Source organism: Tachyglossus aculeatus (genome assembly GCF_015852505.1).
Source record: "Tachyglossus aculeatus isolate mTacAcu1 chromosome 12 unlocalized genomic scaffold, mTacAcu1.pri SUPER_6_unloc_1, whole genome shotgun sequence".
Lineage (NCBI taxonomy): Eukaryota > Metazoa > Chordata > Mammalia > Monotremata > Tachyglossidae > Tachyglossus > Tachyglossus aculeatus.
In genome coordinates, this window is record NW_024044828.1 from 15,126,546 (window position 1) to 15,150,970 (window position 24,425).

The window sequence follows — 24,425 nt, forward strand, 5'->3', positions numbered from 1 at the left end:
AGTCCTTACTGTGGAGTGGGCATCTATTCCTTGCCTTAAGGAGAGTAACACAATTTCTACAATATTTTCCTGAACTTCATAGCTGTCTGAGGTCTGTGATAAATTAGCCCTGCAAGTAGCCCTTTATGATGGTAGATGAGACAGGAACACTGGTTTAATTCATTTGATCACTTAAGTGCTTCTCGGTGAGGAAATGGTTAAAAATATTTGGGATACTTATTAGTGATTCCATATCAGAGACTACAGATTTTTCCCTTTCACCCAGATGGAAACCTGATTTTCAGAGAGAGAGAGAAAGAGAGAGAGAGAGAGAGAGATTGACTCCTTTCTCATTCAACCCACATATTCAATCCGTCACTAAATCCTGTCAGTTCAACCTTCATAACATTGCTAAAATCCACCTTTTCCTTTTCCTCTCCATCCCAAACTGCTACCATGTTAATCCAAGCACCTATCCTATCCCATCTTGATTACTGTATCAGCCTCCTTGCTGACCACCCCATTTCCTGTCTCTCCAGTCCAGTCCAGACTTCATTCTACTGCCCAGATCACTCTTCTACAAAAACGTTCAGGCCATGTTTCCCCACTCCTCAAGAACCTCCAGTGGTTGCCCACCCACTTCCACATCAGACAGAAACTCCTTCCCATTAGATTTAAAGCACTCAATCACCTTGCACTCTCCTATCTCAGAACCCAGATTGCACACTTCACTCCTCTAATGTTAACCTTCTCACTGTACCTCGATCTTGTCTAGCTCGCCGCCAACCTCTTGCCCACGTCCTGCCTCTGGCCTGGAACATTCTCCCTCTTTATATCCAACAGACAATTACTCTCCACCCCTTCAAAGTATTATTGAAGCCACATCTCCTCCAAGAGGCCTTCCCTAACTAAGCCCGCCTTTCTTCTTCTCCCACTCCTCCCTTCTGTGTCACCCTGACTTATCCCTTTATTCATCCCCCCTCCCAGTCCAACAGCACTTATGTACATATATGTGTAATTTTATTTATGTTAATGTATGTCTCCCCCTCTAGACTATAAGCACATTGAGGGCAGGTAATGTGTCAGTTATATTGTTATATTGTACTCTCCCAAGTGCTTTTACAGTGCTCTGCACACAGAAAGCACTCAATAAAAATGAGAGGGAGAGAGAGAGGAGAGGTATGTGCACATGTGTGTTCGTGTGTGTCTGTGTGTGTTCTGGGCTATTCTAAGATCCAGTTAATAGCAGAACTGAAGGGGAAATAGAAGTGATAATAAGCCGATGCCATTCATCTCAAGTCTTCAGTAAGGAATGTGAAAGTGATGGAACATCTCCCCAGAAACCTGAGAGAAAATCAAACTATAAAGTGCCCATTGTTTTTGTAGCTTACATTTTAAATCTACCATATTCTTTTGAGGTCCTTATGAGAGGAAAAAGTAAAAAAAAATCAAAATAGAAAGTGCAGACTTAAGACTCTTTCTCTAAACTACAAACACAGCAATAGCACAGTAATGGGGGGAGCTGGGCCAAGGGGAGAGTATGAGAGTTGAGAATTGGAAGGTTAGGTAATTATCCCTTTGGGAATGAGACATATTCTCTGTTACTTCTGTGAATGAACTAAATGCCTTTTAGGGGTGGGTCGGGGGTGACTGTTCTGGCCTGGTCAAGCGCTACTAGAGGAGCTTGACCTGGATGTAACTGGCTGTCAAGTCCCCTGTAACATTATTATTATAATATTGTTAACCGCTTACTATGTGTCAAGCCCTCTTCTAAGTGCTGCGTAGATATCAGTCAGTCAGTTTGGGCATAGTCCCTATCCCAAATCGGACTCACCGTCTAAATACGAGGGGGAATAGGAGATTCCCATTTTACAGTTGAGGAAACTAAGTCACAGAGAATGGAAGTGACTTGCCCACGGGTACCCAGGAAGCATTTTTGGTGCCTGAAAAGGAATGGTTTTGACTTTGTCCCAAGTCCAGCCTGGAGTATGGTATATCTGGGGAGTCCCCTCACTGTACTTATTGGACTTTACTTGAGTGTCTGTCTCTCCCAGTAGATTTTAAGCTCCTTAAGGGCAGGGATCATGCCCACTAACTCCACTGTGCTAAAGTCTACGTAACCTACTAGGTACCCAACTTGGGGTGATGCCAGCCCATCTGCCAAGAAGAGTGTTTATCCCCAGGGGTGGCCCTGTGCCAGTCAAGAGTGAAAACATCAACTGAGTCTTGGAAGAAAGGAGTTTCCGAGCTGTATGGCACCACTGCTGTGGCTACTTTGCCTCTGAAGGCTTTCTGATCCCTCCTTCAAAGAGCATTTTCCGAATGACTAATATTCAACCAGCCTTGCAGAGAAGAACAAAAAATATGTACCAGGTTTCTGACTCCATTTTCCAGCCCACTTTCCTCCCAGGAGATGCCCCTCAATGAAAACAGAATTATGCCAATGATAAGTGGTCACCTGCTCCGGGTAGCTATAGCCGTAATTGCTGTGAGCTTTACTGAGCTGCAGTTTGGCAGCAGATGCCTCAGGTAGCTCTGTTTTTAAAGCAGAAGCTTATCACATAGGCTGGTCTGCTCATTACACATAGTGGCCTCTACACCACTACCAGAAGAAATGCCTATGCCCCTTGACAGAGGGAAAAGTTGGGTTTATTCTGAGAGTCTTTAGTGAGCTGAGCACATCCTCATGTCAAATTCACTTTTTTTAAGAAGTTATTATGTGCCAGGCACTAGAGTTGATACAAGCTCATCAGGTTGGATACAGTTCCTGTCCCACATGGGGCTCACAGTCTTAATCCCCTTTTTCCAGAGGAGGAAACTGAGGCACAGAGAAGTAAAGTGACTTGCTCAATGGCTACCCAGCAGACAAATGGCAGAGCTGGGATTAGGACCCAGGTCCTTCTGACCCCCAGGTCCCTGCTCTATCCAGTAGGCCATGCTGCTTCTCCTGTGGTAGTCATGTTGGGAAACTGTTCCCTTGTTAGCCCCCATTTTCTAACTCCAGTGCAAAGGCTCCGAAGGGGTGATTGCTCCAGGGGTGGATTACACCAAACAGATACTGTGCTCACTGTGGCTTAAGGTGGAATCCATTGTCCGTGAGTACTCATGAAAGAGCTGGCTTATTTGATCACTAGTGGCAACATTTTGACATTACATTGAGGTGTTGGTTTTCTCTTACATAACCACAAAGAGTGGTTATTACTGACCTACTAGAAACTTAAGAGCCAAATTGCCTTACTTCCCAGTGGGGGAGGAGGCGGGGAGAGAACTCTCTGAGGAACAGAGAAAGACAAGATGTTCAAGGCAAACATTTTTCCCTCTTTCACTTTTTTGTCCCTTTTTTCATTTTTTTTGTCATCTTTGAGTGAGAGATTGAAACCAGACAAGTCTTGTGCAGGAAGCGACGGGAAGCACAAGCCATGCTGACGCAGTGTTGGGTATTTTCAGAAGCCAAGACTCCACCTGTTTTGATTTTTTTTCTCCCTTTTTTAAAAGTAAACACAGCAGGAAGTGTGCTAACCAATTACTGACTGAACCGAAATACAGGAACCGCTGGGCTAACGAAGGAGACTTCAAAGGGGAGCACAGATGAGCTGCACACCTCATTGTCAGATAGTTTAGGGGGCTTCTTTTCATTTCTTTTTTTTGTACACCCAGGAACCCCACAGCTGAGAAGAGTCCCCACTGCTTATTGTCTATGTGACCTTACAGCAGTGAATTTTTTCGGGGTAGTGCTGATTTAGGTGCTAGTTTCGAAATGAGTTAAAGGTCAATAAATTGAGAAGATGATTTTCCTATGACTCCGGTGCCTTCTGAACTGCAGAGGAGTTAAAAGCCAAATGGATGCATTAATCGTTTTTGTTGTGTTTTTTTTTTCCGAAACAACATAATGATAATTAGACCTTGAATTTATACTGATTTTCCCCCAAAGCCTTACATTTTTAAAAATATATCTAATCCTTACCGGACCATTTCTGAAGTAGGCTGGAGCAAGTATTTGTGTCTTAGTTTTGGGATGGGGAAACTCAGGCACAGCGAGTCTAAGTGACCTGTAATACCGTGTATTTGGAGGGCATTTTGATTTTTCTAAAACGTTTTCACAATAGTTATCTCATTTTATCCTCATAACAGCCCTGCGAGCCAGAGAAAGGCAGGCAATAGTATTTCCACTTTCAGAGGGAGAGACGGTGGCCCCGAGAGGTTAAGTGACTTGCCTGAGGTTGCGCGGGAAGCCGATGACAGAAAGGAGACCAAAAGCTGTCACCTGACCATCACACCTGTGCTCTTTCTTCTAGTCCAGGCTGCCTCCACACCATTTCAGGCATCGCAGCCAGATCGTGGGCAGAACTGGGTTCCTGACTCCCTCTCTAGTGGTCAAGCAACAAGCTAGCTTCCTCCCTCATGCTGACTCTTGGTGAGAAGCAAGATGCAGTGTGTTAGTTTCATTATCATCATTGATATTTATTGAGCACCATCTAAGAACAAAGTGATGTGCTGAGTGTTTGGGAGAACACAATGGGAGCAAGATACAATGACGGCTTGGTAGGAGCTTAGCAGAAATGTTATTTCTTAAGTGCTGACTGTGTGCAGAGCACTGTACTAAGCACTGAGAAAGAATACACAGGTAGGAATTAGACATGAGGGACAACTGAGAGAGCGGATGGAGAAAAAATTATTTACCAAGAGCGAATGCAGAGGGAATAACAAGGATTGAACAGGAAGTAATACAGATGTATCACTTTCTATTCTGATATACTGCCCATCCCACAAGGCTTTCTTGCTATTTCAGACCCTAAGTATGTATCTAGTGCTGCTCTCCTATTTTAAAAAGGGTCTGGACAGTTAATTCAAAAATATTCTGGTGCTAACTTGTATATTGCTTCTGGCCTTTGACTCTTTCCTGCAGGGGTTCCTGGGCCCCCTCCTCTTAGTATCCTCTGACTTGCAAGAATTCGGAACTAGCTTCTTTCTATTGTTTACACTTTTGTCTTACTCGGGCCCAAATTAAAATCATGCGCTCAGTCTTGGACACCACACTTTAGAAGGAATGTGGAGAAACTGGAGACGACTCAGGGAAGAGCCTCAAAAATGTTTGGAAGGGATTAAAAAAATGAGACAAGGAGGGAAGGTTAAACAAATTATAAAAAAGGAGGAAGGCAGGGGGCACAGGTGTTTTGCCCTTACAAATCCGTGTCAGAACTCACAGCCTCACACTCTGCAGGTCTCCATCATGACCTGAGTGCTTCAGAGTGGGCCTGAATAATAATTATGATATTTGTTAAGCGCTTACTATGAGCCAATCACTGTTCTAAGTGCTGGGGTAGATACAAGGTAATCAAGTTGTCCCACGTGGGGCTCAAAGTCTTTCATTCATTCATTTGTATTTATTGAGTGCTTACTGTGTGCAGAGCACTGTACTAAGCGCTTGGGAAGTACAAGTTGGCAACATATAGAGACGGTCCCTACCCAACAGTGGGCTCACAGTCTAGAAAAGGGGAGACAGAAAACAAAACAAAACATGTGGACAGGTGTCAAGTCATCAGAATAAAGAGAAGTAAAGCTACACGCACATCATTAACAAAATAAATAGAATAGTAAATAGAATATCCCTCCCTCCCCCGCACTTAGAACAGTGCTTGGCACATAGTAAGAACTTCACAAATACCATAATTATTTATTAATGATTACTATTATTTTGGATGCCCGCCCAAGTCTTAATCCCTACTTTGCAGATGAGGTAACTGAGGCACAGAGAAGTTAAGTGGCTTGCCCCAGGTCACACAGCTGACAAGTGGCAGAGCCGGGATTAGAACCCACATCCTCTGATTTCCAAGCCCGGGCTCTTTCCACTATGCCACGCTGCTTCTCATGGACTTCTGAACCTAGTCTTACTGAGCCATTGGACTTCAGAACTTGACTGTCTGCTACTCCCAAGCCCCATAATAACTGTGGTACTTAAGTGCTTACTATATGTCAAGCACTTAGTTCAGTCTCACAGTCCCTGTCTCACATGGAGCTTAGCATCTAAATAGGAGGGAGAACAAGTATTTAGTCCCCATTTTACAGATGAGGGAAGTAAGGCACAGAGAAGTCAAGTGACTTTCCCATATTCAAACAGCAGGCTGGTGGCAGAGCTGCAATTAGAGCCCAAGTCCCCTGAATCTTAAGCCTGTGTTCTTGGCACTAGCCCAAATACTTCTTCATTTCTCCTGCTCCCTCTAAAGTGCCCTATTTTTCATCCCTGAATTCAAAATGAAAGTTGGCAACCAACATCATCAGTATTGATTGAGGTGGCTACTACTACCAAGTACCAGGCACCTGGGAGGGTACAATAAAAGAAGATAATCATGTGGCAAAGGAGATTCATGTATTTAGGGAGATGCTGACCAATTTCTGTGTTTTCTATCTCAACTGAGGACAGAGGACAAATGGGGTAATTGGGCTGAAACTTCAGGAGGAGAAATGTTGTATATTTACAAGGAAGAATTTTGTGATGGCCAGTGTTATTAGGCACTGAAATAAATCTACTGTGGGTGGAAGGCTGTGGTGAAATATCCTCTCCTGGATATAGTTAAGACTCAGATGGACACTTTTCTTTATCATCATCATCATCAGCAACAGCAGCAGCAACGAAACACTCATTCCCAATCTGGGATGGTTCAGAAGACTTTACTTGGGGGTCCAGACTGATTACATAACTTCTTGGGGTTCCCTTAAAAACCTAAGGAAACCAGTGTCTGTCCAGACCTGGGGTGCGCCTCCATTTCCAGTCAATCAATCAGTAGTGTTAATTGAGAGCTTACTATATGCAGAGCATGTACTAAGCACTTGGGAAAGTACAGTATATGAGAGTTGGAAGACATGATCCCTGCCCACAAGGAGCTTACAGTCTACAGGGGAGAGGCAGTCTTTAAGATAAATTACATATAAGGAAAATGATAAAATATAAGTAGAGTGTAAGTGCTGTGGGGTTGGGGCGAGTATCCAAGTTCTCAAGGGGGATACATCCTTATGCATAGTAAATGGTAAGGGGAGGATGGATAGGAGAAATTAGGGCTTAATCAGAGAAGGCCTCTTGGAGGAGATGTGATTTTAGGAGGATTTTGAAGGTGGGTAAAGTGGAAGCAAGCCTTGAGTAAGAAGTTTTCCCCTCCAGACAAATGAATAGAGAAAATTTAGCAGTTCTTGACATGGATGTTAGCTCTGGAGGTCAAAGGAACGGAGAGGGGACTTTAGTTCGAATTTGGCACCCAGCTTGCAGCCCATTCAAGCCATCGGGAGCATTGGAGTCCAGTCCTAGTGCATCCAGAGAAGCAGCCTAAGTATTTTAGTTCTTGTGCAAGCTGGGACTCGTATTATTGCATGTCTTAGCCCTGATGTTGATCCAGTGGGAACAGCACTGCTCAGGGAACAGGAGACCTGGGTTCTAATTCCAGTTCTGCCTGTAGTTGCCTCACATGCAAGTTTGCAATGTGCTGTGCCCCTGCCTTCCTCCTTGCTTGGTGGTCTTGGGGACCACAGCAGGGATGAGAGGATGCCAGTGTCCCTGTGCTTGCCACTACGCCCCACAATCAATTCCTCCAGGCGAATTCTCAATCCTGAATTCCCAGACCCATCCATCGTTGCTGATGGGAGACTCCATCATCACCCTGCATTTCTCCATCCATCAATCCATCGTTTTTATTAAGCCTTTGCTATGTGCAGAGCGCTGTACTAAGTGCTTGGGAAAGAACAATATAATGGATTTGGTGGACACATTCCTTGCCTGTAGTGAACTTATTCCATCAAGAATTAAGACTGGTTTCTCTTGTTTCCTGGAGATCTTTCTCTTTGTTACCTAGGATTCTTTTCCTCCCTCCCACCTTTAATTTATCTTACTGTCTGTTTCCCCAACTAGGCTGTAAGCTTCTTGAGGGCAGGGATTATGTAGACTAACTCTATTGTTCTTTTCCAAGTGTTTAACTCAGAGTTCCTTACACAGTTTCACTGATTGTTTGATCTCTTCCCTAGCCACATCAGTTCTTTACATATAGATGGTGTTTCCAAGTGCTCGGATACCCAGATAATAACAACAATTGTGCCAGGCACTGTACTAAGTGCTGGAGTAGAAACAAGTTAATCAAGTTAGACAGATTCCCATGCTGGTTTGAACCACCCAGGGCAGTCTCTAAATCCCGCCCCATCTGAAAGGAAGAAAATTTCAAATCTGAATTGTACAGGCCTGGGAGGTGGAAACCTGGAAGAGCTGGTGAAAAGGAATGGAAGGTGGAAAGGTCAGCATTTTCACAGCATCGCAAACCTAGTGTTTGGAAAAGTTAAAAGTTCTGGGTGACTTCTGAATTGGGGGCAGCTGAGGTGAAAGCCCCACAGGAGAGTTTCTTGGGCTCAAGCTCTGATGAATAAAACCTTTTAATCATCTCCTCCCCCGAAAATGATGAGCAACAGAGAGCTCAGCTGGGGCCATGAGCCAGCAGCTGGCTAGACAGTGCACCTCTGCCTGATTAAATAGAACAAACAGTAATTATTTAAGGTAGAGCAGATCTCTCCAAAGAGACTTCAGTTATGTCCAGATGTCCTGTGATCCTTCTCATATACTGGAGGATGGTAAGAAGTGGACTGTGATCACTTTGCAGATTGTAAACTCTTTGAAGGCAGGGATCACTTTTCACACCGTGGTACTGTTCTCCAAGTGCCCAGTACACAAGTCAATCAGCCAGGAGTACTTGTTGAGTGCAGCTGTACACAGGGCACTGTACTAAGTGCTTGGGAGAATGTAATGTGATTCCTAGATGCCCAATAAATATAGTTGACTGACCTGCAGAGGGGAACCCAGAGAGGTTAAAGTCACCTAGATCCATAGTGGCCGAGCCAGGAAAAGGATTCAAATTTCTGAGTCCCTGACCAGGTCTGTCTACTACTAGACAATCGGTCCTCCCTCTCCCAGGATTCCCAGAGTTCCTACTACTTCAGGGAAGCATTTTGGTCAAGATAGGGAGGCTCTTAACCCAGCGGCCACTTAAAGGGAAAGTGCTCTCCACACACTTCCTTCTCCTTTCCTGCCACTTAAATAGAAATTAGTCTCCTTACGCAAGAGAGTCTTATATGTGAATTTCAAATTGTGAAATGGCAGAAAGTCACTAACATTGGGAGACTAGAGGCACCCGAGAAAGATCTCAGATGTCCACAGGGAAAATTGGAAAAAAATGCTTACCTCCTCTCACTTTTGTGGTGCTCCAGAGAGGAAATGTAGGAATCTAGACAGCCACAGTCAGAAGCTGGTTGATTCTGCACCATGCTCAACAATATTCTCTCTCTCTCTCTCTCTCTCTCTCTCTCTCTCTCTCTCTCACACACACACACACACACACACACGTACAAACACATAATAATGGCATTATTATTATTGTTTGGGGAAAAAAACTGAAATCTGTTATGATGAGGGACCAAAAAGGGACCAACCTGCCTTACATTCTCATTTACCCTGTGTCACTTTTTCATTCACATCATCTAGAGTTTCCATGCTCTTTACAGAAGTGCCTCTTTTTTCCAGGCTCTCTGTTTATGAACAATCTAGGAATCAAATACAGAAAGTCTGGATCCATTTGGGTAAGTGTAATTGTCCTGGAGAAGTCTGAAAATCAGGATTCTCTGAAATTGAAAGCAAGGGTACCAGAGTTTTTACTGTACACTTGGTTCTGCCTTAGTATGTGTTTTCCCTACACATTCTAGCTAGAATGCTGTTATAGAATGAAGGAATATCATTCCGACCACACGAGCCTGTTTGGGTTGGATGTGTCATAGTATCATAGCAAACTGCTCCCACACATGCATGTATGTGTGCAGTGTCCAAATGGGTGAGTACTACAGTACGAGTTTTCCTTAACCAAGGTTTTGCAACAATGCCACCCTCATGTTACAGGGGAACTAAGTGTACTCTATTAGGGTATGTTTTGCAGGTTTATATATGAGTATGTGTGTATTATATATATATATATATTTGGGGAGAAACGTTTAACGGGTTTTTGGCTGTAATTTCAAAACACTTTAGCATTTATTTTCATGATTCATTTAACTACATCTGCATGGCAAATGGTTCTTTGGAAATACTACTTTCTGGCGTTTGCAAATACACAAATGACTAAATAAATACTTTTCATCAGGGAGATCATTGGCTCATGTAACTGTGTTAAGAGCCAAACACTCTTAATTTAGGGTATTGAAATTGAGTATCAATCCAAAAGTAAGAACATCCCAGTTTTAGTTTTGAGTGAGGGCTCTATTTTGGAGCCAAAACAATGTTGACACAGAATAGGAAGGGAATGGTGTTTGAGGGCCCACTGGATGCAAAGCATTGTACTTAGTCCTTGGGAAAGTACAACAGAAGCATGAGACATATTTCATGCCCACAAGGAGCTTGCTGTCTAATGGAAGAGCTGAGCAAAAACTAACAGTGGGTGCAGATCTCTGCAAAATGGAGAGAAGGGAAAACCCCAGAAGTATTTAAGAATTTATGGTGCATTTTTAAAAAGTCACACCTTCTAGCTATCACATCCCAAATAAATGCCAACTTTATTGACAGCATTGGAAATATTCACAATTCAAGTAACAAATGCCCTAACAGTAGAAGTCATGGTATTTACTGAGCACCTACTGAGTATAATGCTCTTAACTAAACATTGGGAAGACCCAAAAGAAGTATCAAACACATCTGCCTACCAGGAGATCATGCTGTAATGGAGGATACAGTTATGGAAATATTGACTATACATATATAGTATACACAAATGCTGAGGATAAGTACAAATAAATAAATACTAAATTGCAAGAAGTAGCTGAAAAGTTAACACAACTTTAAATGTAACACATCTAGGATGGCTTCTAAATCCACATAGGTCCCTTGGGCAGTTACAGTTTTAAGAGCAACCTAGTGATTTCTTAAATGAAAAATTTTCAGGTTTTAACCATCATTTAAAGAAAACTGTTCAGGATTGGGGGTAAAAATGGATTTCAAAGGCTAAAGTGATTAGCAATTTGATTCATTAATTCATTCAATCGCATTTATTGAGCGCTTACTGTGTGCAGAGCACTGTACTAAGCGCTTGGGAAGTACAAGTTGGCAACATATAGAAACAGTCCCTACCCAACAGAGGGCTCACAGTCTAGAAGGAGGAGACAGACAACAAAACAAAACATATTAACAAAATAATATAAATAGAATAGTAAATATGTACAAGTAAAATAAATAGAGTAATAAATATGTACAAACATATATACAGGTGCTGTGGAGAGGGGAAGGAGGTAAGGCGGGGGGATGGGGAGGGGGAGGAGGAGGAGAGGAAGGAGGGGGCTGATAACTAACAGTTTAGATATAGAGGAGCAGGGCTTAATATTGTGATTGAGACCTATAAAACACATATTTTTATTTCCCCAGTGCTTTTAATTGCTTGTTTGCATCTTATGTTTTGGAGAGAATGCTATTGGAGAATTTCTTTCAACAGCGTGCGTCTGTCTGGATAGAACACCATACGGAGTTGGAAGTAATGGTCGTGTGTGTGTATGCCGTGTGTGTCTGTGTGTATCTCTGAATAATAATAATAATGATGATGGTATTTGTTAAGCACTTACTATGTGCAAAGCACTATTCTAAGCACTGGAGTAGATTTTCTTTAACATAAGGTTCTCCAGGAATTGAACCTCCACAGGAAGCAGTGTGACCTAGTAGAAAGAGCACGGGCTTGGGAGTCAGCGGACCTGAGTTCTAATGCCAGCTTCAATACTTACCTGTTCTTTGACATTAGACAAGTCACTCAACTTTTCTGCCACTCAGTTTTCTCATTTGTAAAATGGGGATTCGATACCTCCTCTCCCTCCTACTTAGATTATGATATCCACGTGGGACAGGGACATGGCTGACCTGATTTCTTTGTATCTGTCTCAGCGCTTAGTACTGTCTGTGGCATAAAGTAAGCCCTTAACAAATACCACAGCTATTATTAATATTGTTAGAGGAGAATCGACTATACAGTATAATTACATTGCAAACTCACCCAGTCTCAAAGAATTTGGTTTGATTGTTGATAGATCTTTTGCAGTAAAATGTGCGGGGCCATTGCAAAATTTTATCCTGTCTTATTCCCGAGTCTGATTAATTTTGTTGAACTTCATTTGAAATATTTAGTCATGTGGCCCTGTGAATCAGACCTTACTTTCCGAAAGCCATTTCCTGTGAGCTTCTCCTTTATTCACACTGATCATTGGGTCATTTCACAGCAAGGACAGGATCTGAGGTTACTTCCGTGATTTTTTTTCCTTTGATGCCTTCGGAGGTAGGAAAAAATGTGATAATTTTTTTGAGCACCGGCTTTGGGATATAAGGCCATTCCTGAGAAGGGTCTAGAAGGAGCCATTTTGTCCTCGCTAGATTTCAGGTTTGTTCCTTTGTATGAGCCTGGCTAACAAAACTCAGGATTTTCTAATTGAAGGGAGAAACATCCAGTCCCTTTCCCCTGCATGCTGGCAGTGGGTGATTTTTTCAGAGTCCCCTTCTTCCATAGCTCCCAGACAAAGTCCCTCTAAGCTCTTAGGGGAGAAAGTTCCCTAATCCCCTGAGGGCGCCCTTACCACAGCCTGCAGTGAAAGCACACTGAGACATAACTAAGTGTAAATTACTGTATTTTTATGATGAAAATTCTGATTGAAGAAAACTGAACTCTTCAGAATTTTAATAATAATAATAATGGCATTTATTAAGCGCTTACTATGTGCAAAGCACTGTTCTAAGCGCTGGGGAGGTTACAAGGTGATCAGGTTGTCCCATGGGGGGCTCACAGTCTAAATCCCCATTTTACAGATGAGGTAACTGAGGCACAGAGAAGCTAAGTGACCTGACCTTAGGGAGCTGGGCAGATTTTTCAGATTGGGATGGTGTTTTTAATTCATTACCCTCTTGCCTCTGTGACGTTTGCCCCAAATTCCAAAGGTCCATCGCCCAACCGAAAGAAAGGAACTTGGGAATTTCCTGTTGAATCATCGCTACGGTCGGTCTGTAAGAGGAAAGTGCTCTGGAAGAGCTATGTTGGCTTCAATTTGGATGACTGTCTGGAAGGGAAAGATTTGATGTGTCCCAGCTGTTGAGAGGGTCTGTGGCAATACTGGCCATGCCCTTTCCTAAAGGACTCCAGACTCTTTAAAGCCATTCCTTCCTGTTTGCCCAGGATATCTCTAGGAAGGGAATCGGAGGCGATTTCAACCTTCTTCAGAAACCGGGACCTCTGTGATCTTGTTTCACCTGAGAAAGCTCCCCGCATCCCCACCCCTCCATGTTTCCTCTATTTTAAACCAACTGCCTTCACATTCAGGGCTTCCCTCACATCCACCATCCCTCACATACATCTTCACCCAGACACACCCACACTTACTCATCCTCCCACACACCTTCACACCCACACCCAAATGCTCACTAAGCCTTCAGTCTGATTAGACCCAGAAGCAGCATCCATGGCAGGAACTGAAAAAAAAAAACCTGATACCAGGTACTGGTCCTGACAGGACACGCTTTTCTCACTTGCTCCTGTCCCATCTTCAGCTTTTTGCTTGGTTCACCAGAGTTCCAATAATATGCCTCCACTGCCTATGCCCTCCCAGGTTCCTTCTCCCTTCCCCCTCCCACTGAAAACTTCTGGTATGGGATAAATCACTGGATTGGGAGATCAGAGTCCAAGGTCGAGATCTGTGGTTGACTCACTGGGATGGGACATCCCTGTGGCTAAAGTAATCTTTACTTCGGATGGTCCCTATGGAAAAAATGAGATCACCTAGCTCTTAAAAAAAAAATTGAAACTGGCATATAAATCCAAGTCAGTGGTGTTGTCTCAGTACACAGAAGGAGCAACGAAAACCTGATCGGGGTGGGTTCACTTGCCCAGGCTAATACTGGTGAGTCAGGGGCTGAGGTGTGACTAGACCTTGCAGGAAGAAAACATGACCAAGAACACTCACCGCTAAAGACTACCATCATACACACAAACCAGGTCAGAGGATCTCATTTGCATAGGCCCTACACTTGAAGAGAAAAAAAAAAGATGATGCTGGTTCAGTGGCAGATTTCCAGGAAAAGCAGTGACAGAATTCTGTCTTATCTTCTCCTCCACTTACTGTAAATGTGATCAGGTGTGGTGAGTTGCTTGTTTAGCCGTCCTGCAGGACACTGACATGAGTTCCAAGATGTTCTTTTGGCTACTAGTAATGTCTTTAAAAGGTCACCTCTACCTTTTAAGGTGTGCTGCACTCACTGAGATTACTCATTTTTCTCATGTTTTTGTCAAATGGAGTAGACTCAGCTTTCCATTCACAGTAGTAGTAGTGGCAGTAGTAATAATTGTTCTTTTCAAGGGCTCGCTGAGTGCAATGTACTTTACTAGCATTTAGGCAAGAGCATCAGAAAGACGAGACATGTTTCCTGCCCACAAGGAGCTGACACTCCAACTCCAAGATAAAATGATTTAAGAGTCTTGAGAATTAAATAATTGAAAGTACAATAATAATAATTGTGATATTTGTTAAGCACTTACGATGTATGCCAGGCACTATACTAAGCACTTGGGTGGATCCAAGCAAATCGGATCGGACAGAGTCCCTGTCCCCCATGGGGCTCACAGTCTCAATCCCCATTTTACAGATGAGAGAACTGAGGCACTGAGAAGTCAAGTGACTTGCTCAAGGCCACACAGAAGATTATACAGATGTATACAGGTAGAAGTTAGATGGATATGGCTTGGGGTGTTGGGAGTTAATCGGGAAAGGCTTGTTGGAACAGGATTTTTAGGAGGGCTTTGAACATGTTCTGCACAACTGTTGCCCTGAATGCAGGCCAAATAATGGAGGCAACAGGGGATTGTGGGAAGAGAAATAGGTGAAGAGTCAACAGGCCTGAATACCTCCTTGTAACTGACTTACTATGTGACTAGGTGCCTCAAGGTTCCAAATTTCCCATAACCTGGAGCTCCCAATATACCTTCATCAGAGCGATTCTATGATGGATGAGGATATTAACTATTGAGCTATAATCAAACTGCAAGGGGAAAGAGATCATGTCTAAAAAAAAAAACTTAAGAGTCTGGGGCAAGAAAAATTAGGACCAGTTCTGCCTCGTCCTTGCACTTCAAAGTCCTTGTACTTTAGGGTCATGTGTGGAGATTGCGCCTCCTTGAAATGTGGTCCCTGCCCAGTGGGGCACCTGATATGTAGAGAGAGTGTGTTGGTAAACAGGCACCCAGTAGAGCCCAAAGAGCTACCCACTTGGGATGGCACAGGGGGAGGGAACGATCTTCCATTCAATTTTACACTGAAAATTCTGGGATTTACCAGGAAGCAGAGGGCCCAGTCCTCCCTCCAGCAGATCACTGTTAATTTGAAGATGGCAATCAATAATACTATTGAGCTCCTATTGTGTGCAGAGTAGTAGTAGAACTAGTAGTAGTAATAATAAGTGCCAGCTGTGTGTAGAGAACTGTACTAAGCCCACTTGGGAGAGTGCAATACAGTTATATACAGGAGTTTTTTGTCTAGTGACATAAAGACTTGTGAAATGACAAATGACAAAAAGAAATGTACTAAAAGATATATGAGGAGACAAGTAACAGAAACAGTGACTCAGACACACTTCTAAAAGCCTTAAACAGACACCCAGACAAAGGTACGAATATAAAGCAAACACATATGGGAAACAATAGCTTTAGATTCCATATAAGCACAGGCTCAAGATAGTTTTGTGTGGCAGAGAGTGAGGGCTGAGCTGTGATAGTCGTGTGCAAACTGGAAAAGGTTGGAAGGAATTCTCTCTTGCTCCCTTCCCAAGAGCTAGAACAGCCTCCCTGAATGAGGAGGTGGAATTTCGCAAGATCCACTACTCAGAAACCCTCTGTAACCTGAGATGTTCCCTTCTATTCTAAGGCCAGGACTTCCAAATGCCCATAATGAGCTGAGCTTTTTCCCCCGAGCCAGGCAGAGCTGCTAAAGGTCAACCTATCTTGAGATCCTGAGATGAAATGGTCACTCTAGTGTTGGACTTCATTTTGCGTATGTATTGATTCTTGCTGAAGAACTCCTGATACATTTTCCTTACAAAACTTTTCTTAATGGCAAGCCCCACCACGTAAGAGCATGTGGGGTTCAGGAGACCTTGGTCCTAATCCCGGCTCTGCCCAGGCCTGTTGTGTGACCTTGGGCAAATCATTTAACCCCTCTGGGCCTCGGTTTCTCATCTATGAAATGGTATAATAATAATAATAATAATGGCATTTATTAAGCACTTACTATGTGCCGAGCACTGTTCTAAGCACTGAGATAGATACAGGGTTATCAGGTTGTCCCACTTGGGGCTCACGGTCTTAATTCCCATTTTACAGATGAGGTAACTGAGGCACACAGCAATTAAGTGACTTGCCCAAAGTCACGCAGCTGACAAGTGGCGGAGCCGAGATTAGAACCCACAATCTCTGACTCCCAAACCCGTGTTCTTTCCACTAAGCCATACTGCTACAAAACAGAAGTGATGCATTCCCTGCCCACGAGGAGCTTACATAAAATAGGATAGAAAAGATTTCCATCATAAAAGCAGAGCTTATTGCCCTCAAATCAATTATTATTAATTGTACTATTTATTACAGGCTTCCTAGATGCCAAGCTGTATGGGTAGATACAAGATCATCAGGACCGTCTCTATATGTTGCCGGCTTGTCCTTCCCAAGCGCTTAGTGCAGTGCTCTGTGCAGAATAAGCGCACAACATGATTGAATGAATGAATGAATGTCAATAAATATGATGGAATGAATAAATAAATAATAACAATAATAATGATAATGAGCCCGTTAGTTGGACCGTCTCTGTATATTGCCGGCTTGTCCTTCCCAAGCGCTTAGTACAGTGCTCTGCACAGAATAAGCGCAAAATAAATACGATTGCATGAATGAATGAATGATAATAATAATAATAATGAGCCCGTTGTTGGATTGTGTCTGTATGTTGCCGTCTTGTCCTTCCCAAGCACTTAGCACAGTGCTCTGTGTAGAATAGATGACTGAGGCACAGAGGAGTTGAGTGACTCGCCCGGGGTCACGCAGCAGACAAATGGCAGCAAACCTTGTGACTCCCAGGCCCGTGCCCTATCATCATCATCATCATCAATCGTATTTATTGAGCGCTTACTGTGTGCAGAGCACTGTACGAAGCGCTTGGGAAGTACAAGTTGGCAACATATGGAGACAGTCCCTACCCCATGCAGCAGACAAATGGCAGCAAACCTTGTGACTCCCAGGCCCGTGCCCTGTCCCCATGCAGCAGACAAATGGCAGCTAACCTTGTGACTCCCAGGCCCGTGCCCTATCATCATCATCATCAATCGTATTTATTGAGCGCTTACTGTGTGCAGAGCATTGTACTAAGCGCTTGGGAAGTACAAGTTGGCAACATATAGAGACGGTCCCTACCCCATGCAGCAGACAAATGGCAGCAAATCTTGTGACTCCCAGGCCCGTGCCCTGTCCCCATGCAGCAGACAAATGGCAGCAAAGCTTGTGACTCCCAGGCCCATGCCCTATCATCATCATCATCAATCGTATTTATTGAGCGCTTACTGTGTGCAGAGCATTGTACTAAGCGCTTGGGAAGTACAAGTTGGCAACATATAGAGACAGTCCCTACCCCACGCAGCAAACGGCAGCAAACCTTGTGACTCCCAGGCCCGTGCCCTGTCCCCATGCAGCAGACAAATGGCAGCAAAGCTTGTGACTCCCAGGCCCGTGCCCTATCATCATCATCATCAATCGTATTTATTGAGCGCTTACTGTGTGCAGAGCACTGTACTAAGCGCTTGGGAAGTACAAGTTGGCAACATATAGAGACAGTCCCTACCCCATGCAGCAGACAAATGGCAGCAAACCTTGTGACTCCCAGGCCCATGCCCTGTCCCCATGCAGCAGACAAACGGCAGCAAACCTTGTGACTCCCAGGCCCGCACCCTAACCCCATGCCATACTGCTTATCTAGCGATGGTTATCTATCTATGTACTGAGCGCTCGCTCGCTTTGTGGAGAGCCCCGTACAAAATGCTCGGGAGGGTACACCCCAACAGAGTCGGTAGACGGGGCCCCTGCCCACAAGGAGTCTAGAGGAGGAGTTGGGCGTTAAAAACAGATTATTGGATTGGTTTCATCACACCCCGCAGACAAACGTTTGCAGTCAATGCCTGCCAATGACAAAGGAAGAAATCATCTTTAGGAGGCGTGAAGGTGGAGCCATCTAGTCCTCCTCCAGGAGGCCTTCCCAGACTGAGCCCCTTCCTTCCTCTCCCCCTCGTCCCCCTCTCCATCCCCCTCGTCCCCCTCTCCATCCCTCTCATCTTACCTCCTTCCCTTCCCCACGGCACCTGTATATATGTATATAGGTTTGTACATATTTATTACTCTATTTATTTATCTTCCTTGTACCTATCTATTCTATTTATTTTATTTTGTTAGTATGGTTGGTTTTGTTCCCTGTCTCCCCCTTCTAGACTGTGAGCCCGCTGTTGGGTAGGGACCGTCTCTATGTGTTGCTGACTTGTACTTCCCAAGCGCTTAGTACAGTGCTCTGCCCACAGTAAGCGCTCAATAAACACAATTGATTGATTGATTGGAAAGATGGGTGTGCGTCTCGACCAATCAGAGGGCCACTGGGGGATGGAGGTGAGAATCCACAAATCTCCCTCTCTGAAAAGGGGGATGCTGAGTGGTGAAGGGGGGAGAGATTTGGAGGGAAGCCGCAGCTGCCTGAGCCCAGGACCTTACCAGGCCAGCTCTTGGAACAGCTGTGGCTTCCCAAATGCAGAGTTGTGGGTCCAAGCTGGGCTTGGGCCAGGAATTCCAGCAGGATTCCAGGAGTCTATTCGGCAGTTACTGCTTCAGTTCACTAAATTGTCCCCAGGCAGCTAGAATGGAAGCAACTTGAAACCAAACAACCTCTGGAGCAGGGCAGCTACTGCTGCCTCTTCTGCCCCCTCCAGCCTTCTGCCCCATACCGCCTGCCCTATGGGCTCCATGCCAGGAATTCTGGCTAGCCAGCAGCAAGGCGACCAGGGCAGCTGCACCCATCTGACTGGGCTGCCCTGCCCTGACCTGCCCTGCTCTTGCCTCTGCTCGACTTGGCAGCAGTGACGTCCAGCATTAACTACATCCACCTCTGGGGGGGGGAAGAAAGGAAGAGAGAGAGAGAAAGAGAGAGAGTGCTTGTGTGTGTGTGTCTGAATGGCTGCGATTTTGGGTGGATGGGTCTCTGGGTGGCTGTGGGGGCTCCCTGTTTGCTGGGATGGGAGAGACAGGGAAGGGACTAGCCCACCCTGTCCCTGTGGGAATCAGGGCAGTGGTGGTCGTTGCTCAGCCGGGGAGCGAACTTAGTGTTCAGCCTCAGAGGAACTGGGTTCTAATCCCAGCTCTGCCATTTGCCTGCTGTGTGACTTTAGGCAGATCATTTAACTTCTCGGTACCTCAGTTTCCTTAACTGTAAATGGGGAATTCAATACTAGTTCTCCCTCCTACTTAGGCTATGAGCCCCAAGTGTGACACAGATTGTGCCTGACCTGATTATCTTGCATCTGCCCCCATGCTTAGTACAGTATTCGTTACGCACTCACTGTATAATAATAATAATAGTGGTATTTGTTAAGCACTTACTACTACTACTAATAATAACCTGAAGCCCAGAGTGAGCATGCCATTTCTGCATGCCCAGACCCCTCTCAGCCAGTTACTGGAATAATCTCTGAGCCAATCAGAGCCCCTCTTGCACAGGAAATCAGATGACAACACTCCCATTTTAATAATAATATTTACAGTACTCGTTAAGTGCTTATGATGTATAGAAGAAACAAGAGGAGATCAGACATGGTACCTGTCCCACAGGGGCAGAGACTATATCATCCCTATTTCACCCACGAGGAAACTGAGGCCAAGAGAGGTTACATGACTTCCCCAAGATGATATACAGGCCAGCGGCTTAGAACCCACTTTTTGTGACTCCCTATACCATGCTCCTTCCACTAGGCCATGCAGTTGCATTTCAAATGTATAAATATGTATTAGCCCTTGAATGCCTAGAGACAGGTTTATTTAGAATACAAACTGGAAGGCTAGAATGGACTTGTCATGCTTAACTCACAGGTTTCAAGTTACATGAGGGTCACCTTCTTGTCAACTTCTTTTCCTTGCTAAGGAAAACTCACCGATGCCACATCACGTTCTATCTAGACAGACACCCTCTGTTGGAAGAACATTCCTCAATTCCCCAACAGTGTTCTGTGAAAAACTAGACTGTCAGCTCGTTGTGGGCAAAGATTCATTGAACCGTATTTATTGAGCGCTTACTCTGTGTAGAGCACTGTACTAAGCGCTTGGGAAGTCCAAGTTGGCAATATATAGAGACAGTCCCTACGCAACAGCGGGCTCACAGTCTAGAAGGGGGAGACAGACAACAAAACAAAACATATTAACAAAATAAAATAAATAGAATAAATATGTACAAATAAAATAGAGTAATAAATTCATTCATATCAACTCTGTTACACTGAACTCTCCCAAGTGCTTAGTACAGTGCTCTGCATACGGCAAGCGCTCAATAAATACGATTGACTGACTGAAAAAACTGGGTAGCCAAAACGTGCTTTAAGGTTGAGATATCTGGATGCTTCCTAAACTTATATGCTTATTAGTGCATGTCGCTTACCGTCCCATAATGTAACATGAACCCCAATCTCTCCTTACTGTAGATGTCTTGCTTCTCTTGTACTCCCCCAAACATTTAGTTCAGTGCCTGGAACTCGGTAGGCACTACGTAAATACCACTGAATTCTATATTTCAAGCTCCACGAAAGGGCAGATGCCACCCATTCTGGACAGGGCTGGAAGCACTTCCAAAGAACTCTTGGTGACTCGTTACCCTGGGCAAGTCCGTGGGATGATAGCTCCTTGCCCGTGTTGGGTGCTGTCAAACCATACTGGCGGAAAGGGAAGCGGAAACCTCTCTGCCCTGCTGGATAGCTAGTGCTGTCTGACCCCTGGCTGTCAGTGATAAGGCACCGGTGAAAGGGGGAGAAGGAGGAGGAGAAAAATGATTTTTCAAGACATGAAATAGCATTTGTCTTTTGCCTCTTTTCAAGGAGCTGCCATGTCGCCTTTCCTCCGGATCGGCCTGTCCAACTTTGACAGCGGCCCCTTCCAGCCATGCCAGGGGGAGGTGGTTAACCCGTATTGTGCTGTGCTGGTTAAAGAATCCATCGAGTCAGGTAAGCCAGAGAGTGGGGGTGTGGGAGCTTCCGGCTGCAGGCCGCGGAGCCGGCGGCCCTGTGAGCGGATGGGACCGAGGGGCTCACCTTGCCTGGGTCTGCACAGGCAATTATCTGGATGATTCAGGGCAGAAGAAAACCTGCTGCTGAGAGAAAAGGGCAGTGGTTGGTCCTGAGGATGGTTCTGGTAGAACCTTTTCTAGTAGAGCCTTTTCCTTTCCTGCTGCTTTTCCAACATAAATTATTTCGAGAGGAGGGGAGCAGCTAGCCACTTTCTTTTTTTTTTTTTAAATGGCATCTGTTAACCTTACTATGTAGCAGGCCTTGTACTAAGCTCTGGGGTAGATACATGCTAATCAGGTTGGACACAGTCCACTTCCCACATGGAGCTCACAGTCTCAATCCCCGTTTTACAGATGAGGTAACTGAGGCACAGAGAAGTTAAATGACTTGCCCAAGGTCACACAGCAGACAAGTGGCAGAGCCGGAATTAAAACCCAGGTCCTCTGACTCTCGGGTCTGTGCTCTTTCCTCTTTCTGCAAACAGCTTTCTTCCCCTTTCATCCCACCTACTTTCTCTCTGCCTGCTAACAAACTTCCCGGCTTTAAGACCTCAGGCTGCCTGGACAGTTCCCGCCGCCTCCCTTCTTGGCTTTCTCACTGAAGCAGGCAGGACTTTGTGTGTGTCTCTGCCGGTATTGGGCAGTGGACTGTTAAAGACTTCACTGTAAAGGCCTGGGAAGTTGTATCTGATAATTTTCACCCAGAATGAAATGTCTCTTTTATAATAATAATAATAATAATGATGGTATTAAGCGCTTAGTATATGTCAACCACTGTTCTAAGCACTGGGGTAGATACAAGGTAATGAAGTTGTCCCAAGTGGGGCTCACTGTCTTAATCCCAATTTTACAGATGAGGTAACTGAGGCACAGAGAAGTTAAGTGACTTGCCCGAAGTCACACAGCTGATAAGTGGCAGAGGTGGGATTAGAACCCATGACCTCTGACTCCCAAGCCCGTGCTCTTTTCATTAAGCCACGCTGTTACTCTTTATCCTCTCGACTATAATAAACTCGTGGTGGGTAGGGAATATGTCTACCAATTCTGTTATACTGTACTCTCCCAGGTGATTAGTACAATGCTCTGTACACAGTAAGTGCTCAATAAATATGACTGACTGTAGCCCAGGTGTCCAGGACCACAGGGAAGCAGAATCCCTGTCTGCTAGTTGGGTTTGGCATTTCCACTATGAGTTTGCTTGTCCATATATCCATCTTTCCCTTGGGCTAATGTCCCTGCAGCCAAGCACAGGACAGCTAGAAGTGTCCCTGCCTGACATCCCTTTGAGCCCTCTGAGCCGCCCCCCCATACCACATACACACACATCTCCCTGGCTCTGGTTAGAAGAGAGAAGGCAGTGGGCTCCCAAACCAAAGTCTTTCGAGTATCACAGAAATCTTTGAAGTGTAAAACACCTGCCCTTTCAAAGCTGCTTCTGAGATAAACACCCTCAGGAATCCAGTTTCCTGGTCAGACATGGTCTTGCTGGCATTTGCCTCCTGGGGGTTGTTTGGCTGGTGCTTTTGAACTTGGTCTAGGCAGCCTTGGGAATCAGGAGACCCCCATCAGATAAAGAGAAGACTTTGCATTTCTGAAAGGCTGGCTGGTGGGGCAGCAGCTTGGTCTGTCCCCTAGCTGGACGCAGTGCAGGATGGTGTTGAGCATTAGTAGGGGGCCCCCAGATCTGCCAGAACACGGGGTGGAGGACTTTCCTCTCTACATGTTGTGGCTGGAACATCATTAGAGAATTTGGGGAACATTCATCCGACCACAAGAGCCCAACTGGGTGCAAGACACCGTGGTGTCGGAAGAAACAGCTTGTGTAGGTGAAGTTGGAATGGGCGACCTTTACAGAGTGATATTTTTTTTATCTCGTGTGTTCTCGTGAGAGCACAACCCCTGCATTTTAGGAGAACTTGCGGTATGAAAAAACACTGCCCTTAACATGTTAGTCACACGTTAGACTTAGTCTGAGATCATTTTGGTTATGTGGACATTCTGGATAAATGCAGTAAAACTCACTACCCCACCCTTCCTGATGCTGTCTTGATAGCTCTGATAAAGCCACATCAACAGTATCAACAGTGTCTACTTTGTGCAGAGACCTGCTTCCTTATTCAGATGCTCACTCACCTGTGCCTGCACTGGGATGCTCAAGAAATGGGAGCAAAGACAAACAGGAACGAGAGCGTGCATAGGAGCCTGCTTTGTGACCTCGGGAAAGTCACTTCACTTCTCTGGGCATCAGTTTCCTCCTCTAAAAAATTATGATGATTATTATTATTATGGCATTTATTAAGCGCTTACTATGTGCAAAGCACTGTTCTAAGTGCTGGGGAGGTTACAAGGTGATCAGGTTGTCCCACGGGGGGCTCACAGTCTTAATCCCCATTTTACGGCTGAGGTAACTGAGGCACAGAGAAGTTAAATGACATGCCCAAAGTCACACAGCTGACAATTGGCGGAGCCGGGATTTGAACGCATGACCACTGACTCCAAAGCCCGTGCTCTTTCCACTGAGCCACGCTGCTTCTCTATCGGGAAGCAGTACCTGTTCTCCTTCCAACTTAGACCGTGAGCCCAATGAGGGGCAAGGACTTTGTCCAACCTGATTATCTTGTCTCTACCCCCAGTGCTTAGTGAAGTGCTTGGCACATAGCAAGTGCCTAACAAACATTATCATCATTAGTAGCATTATTACTCTCAGCAGCAGCAGCTGGAATAAGCAGGGATGGGTAAGAAAGGCAGTGATGGCCTTACTTCAGGGCCATTTTGATTAGAGAAGCAGCATAGCCTAGAGGCAAGAGCATGGGCTTGGGAGTCAGAGGTTGTGAGTTCTAATCCCGGCTCCGCCACTTTGCTGTGTGACCTCGGGCAAACCACTTAAATTCTCTGTGCCTGTTACCTCAACTGTAAAAATGGGAATTAAGACTGTGAGCCCCACATGGGACAATCTGATTATCTTGTATCTACCCCAGCACTTAGTACGGTGCTTGGCACATAGTAAGTGCTTAACAAATACCATAATTATTATTATTATTACCATTGCTGTTCCCACTCCAGCCTTTGGT

At 44.8% G+C, this 24,425-nt stretch overlaps 1 protein-coding gene across 4 annotated transcripts in view; it reads left to right on the forward strand.

Moving 5' to 3' along the window:
* The window catches only part of PRKCQ (protein kinase C theta), a 94,215-nt gene that overhangs the window by 21,341 nt on the left and 48,449 nt on the right, over positions 1–24,425 (forward strand). For 2 of the 4 annotated variants that reach the window (XM_038741392.1, XM_038741394.1), the window contains exons 1-2: positions 9,533–9,585; positions 21,167–21,292. In XM_038741392.1, coding sequence (XP_038597320.1) covers positions 21,175–21,292 — 118 coding nt within the window. In that variant the 5' untranslated portion in view covers positions 9,533–9,585; positions 21,167–21,174. Of the gene's footprint in view, positions 1–9,532; positions 9,586–21,166; positions 21,293–24,425 lie in introns of those variants that run through there. The other 2 variants (XM_038741391.1, XM_038741393.1) reach the window with 1 other exon arrangement.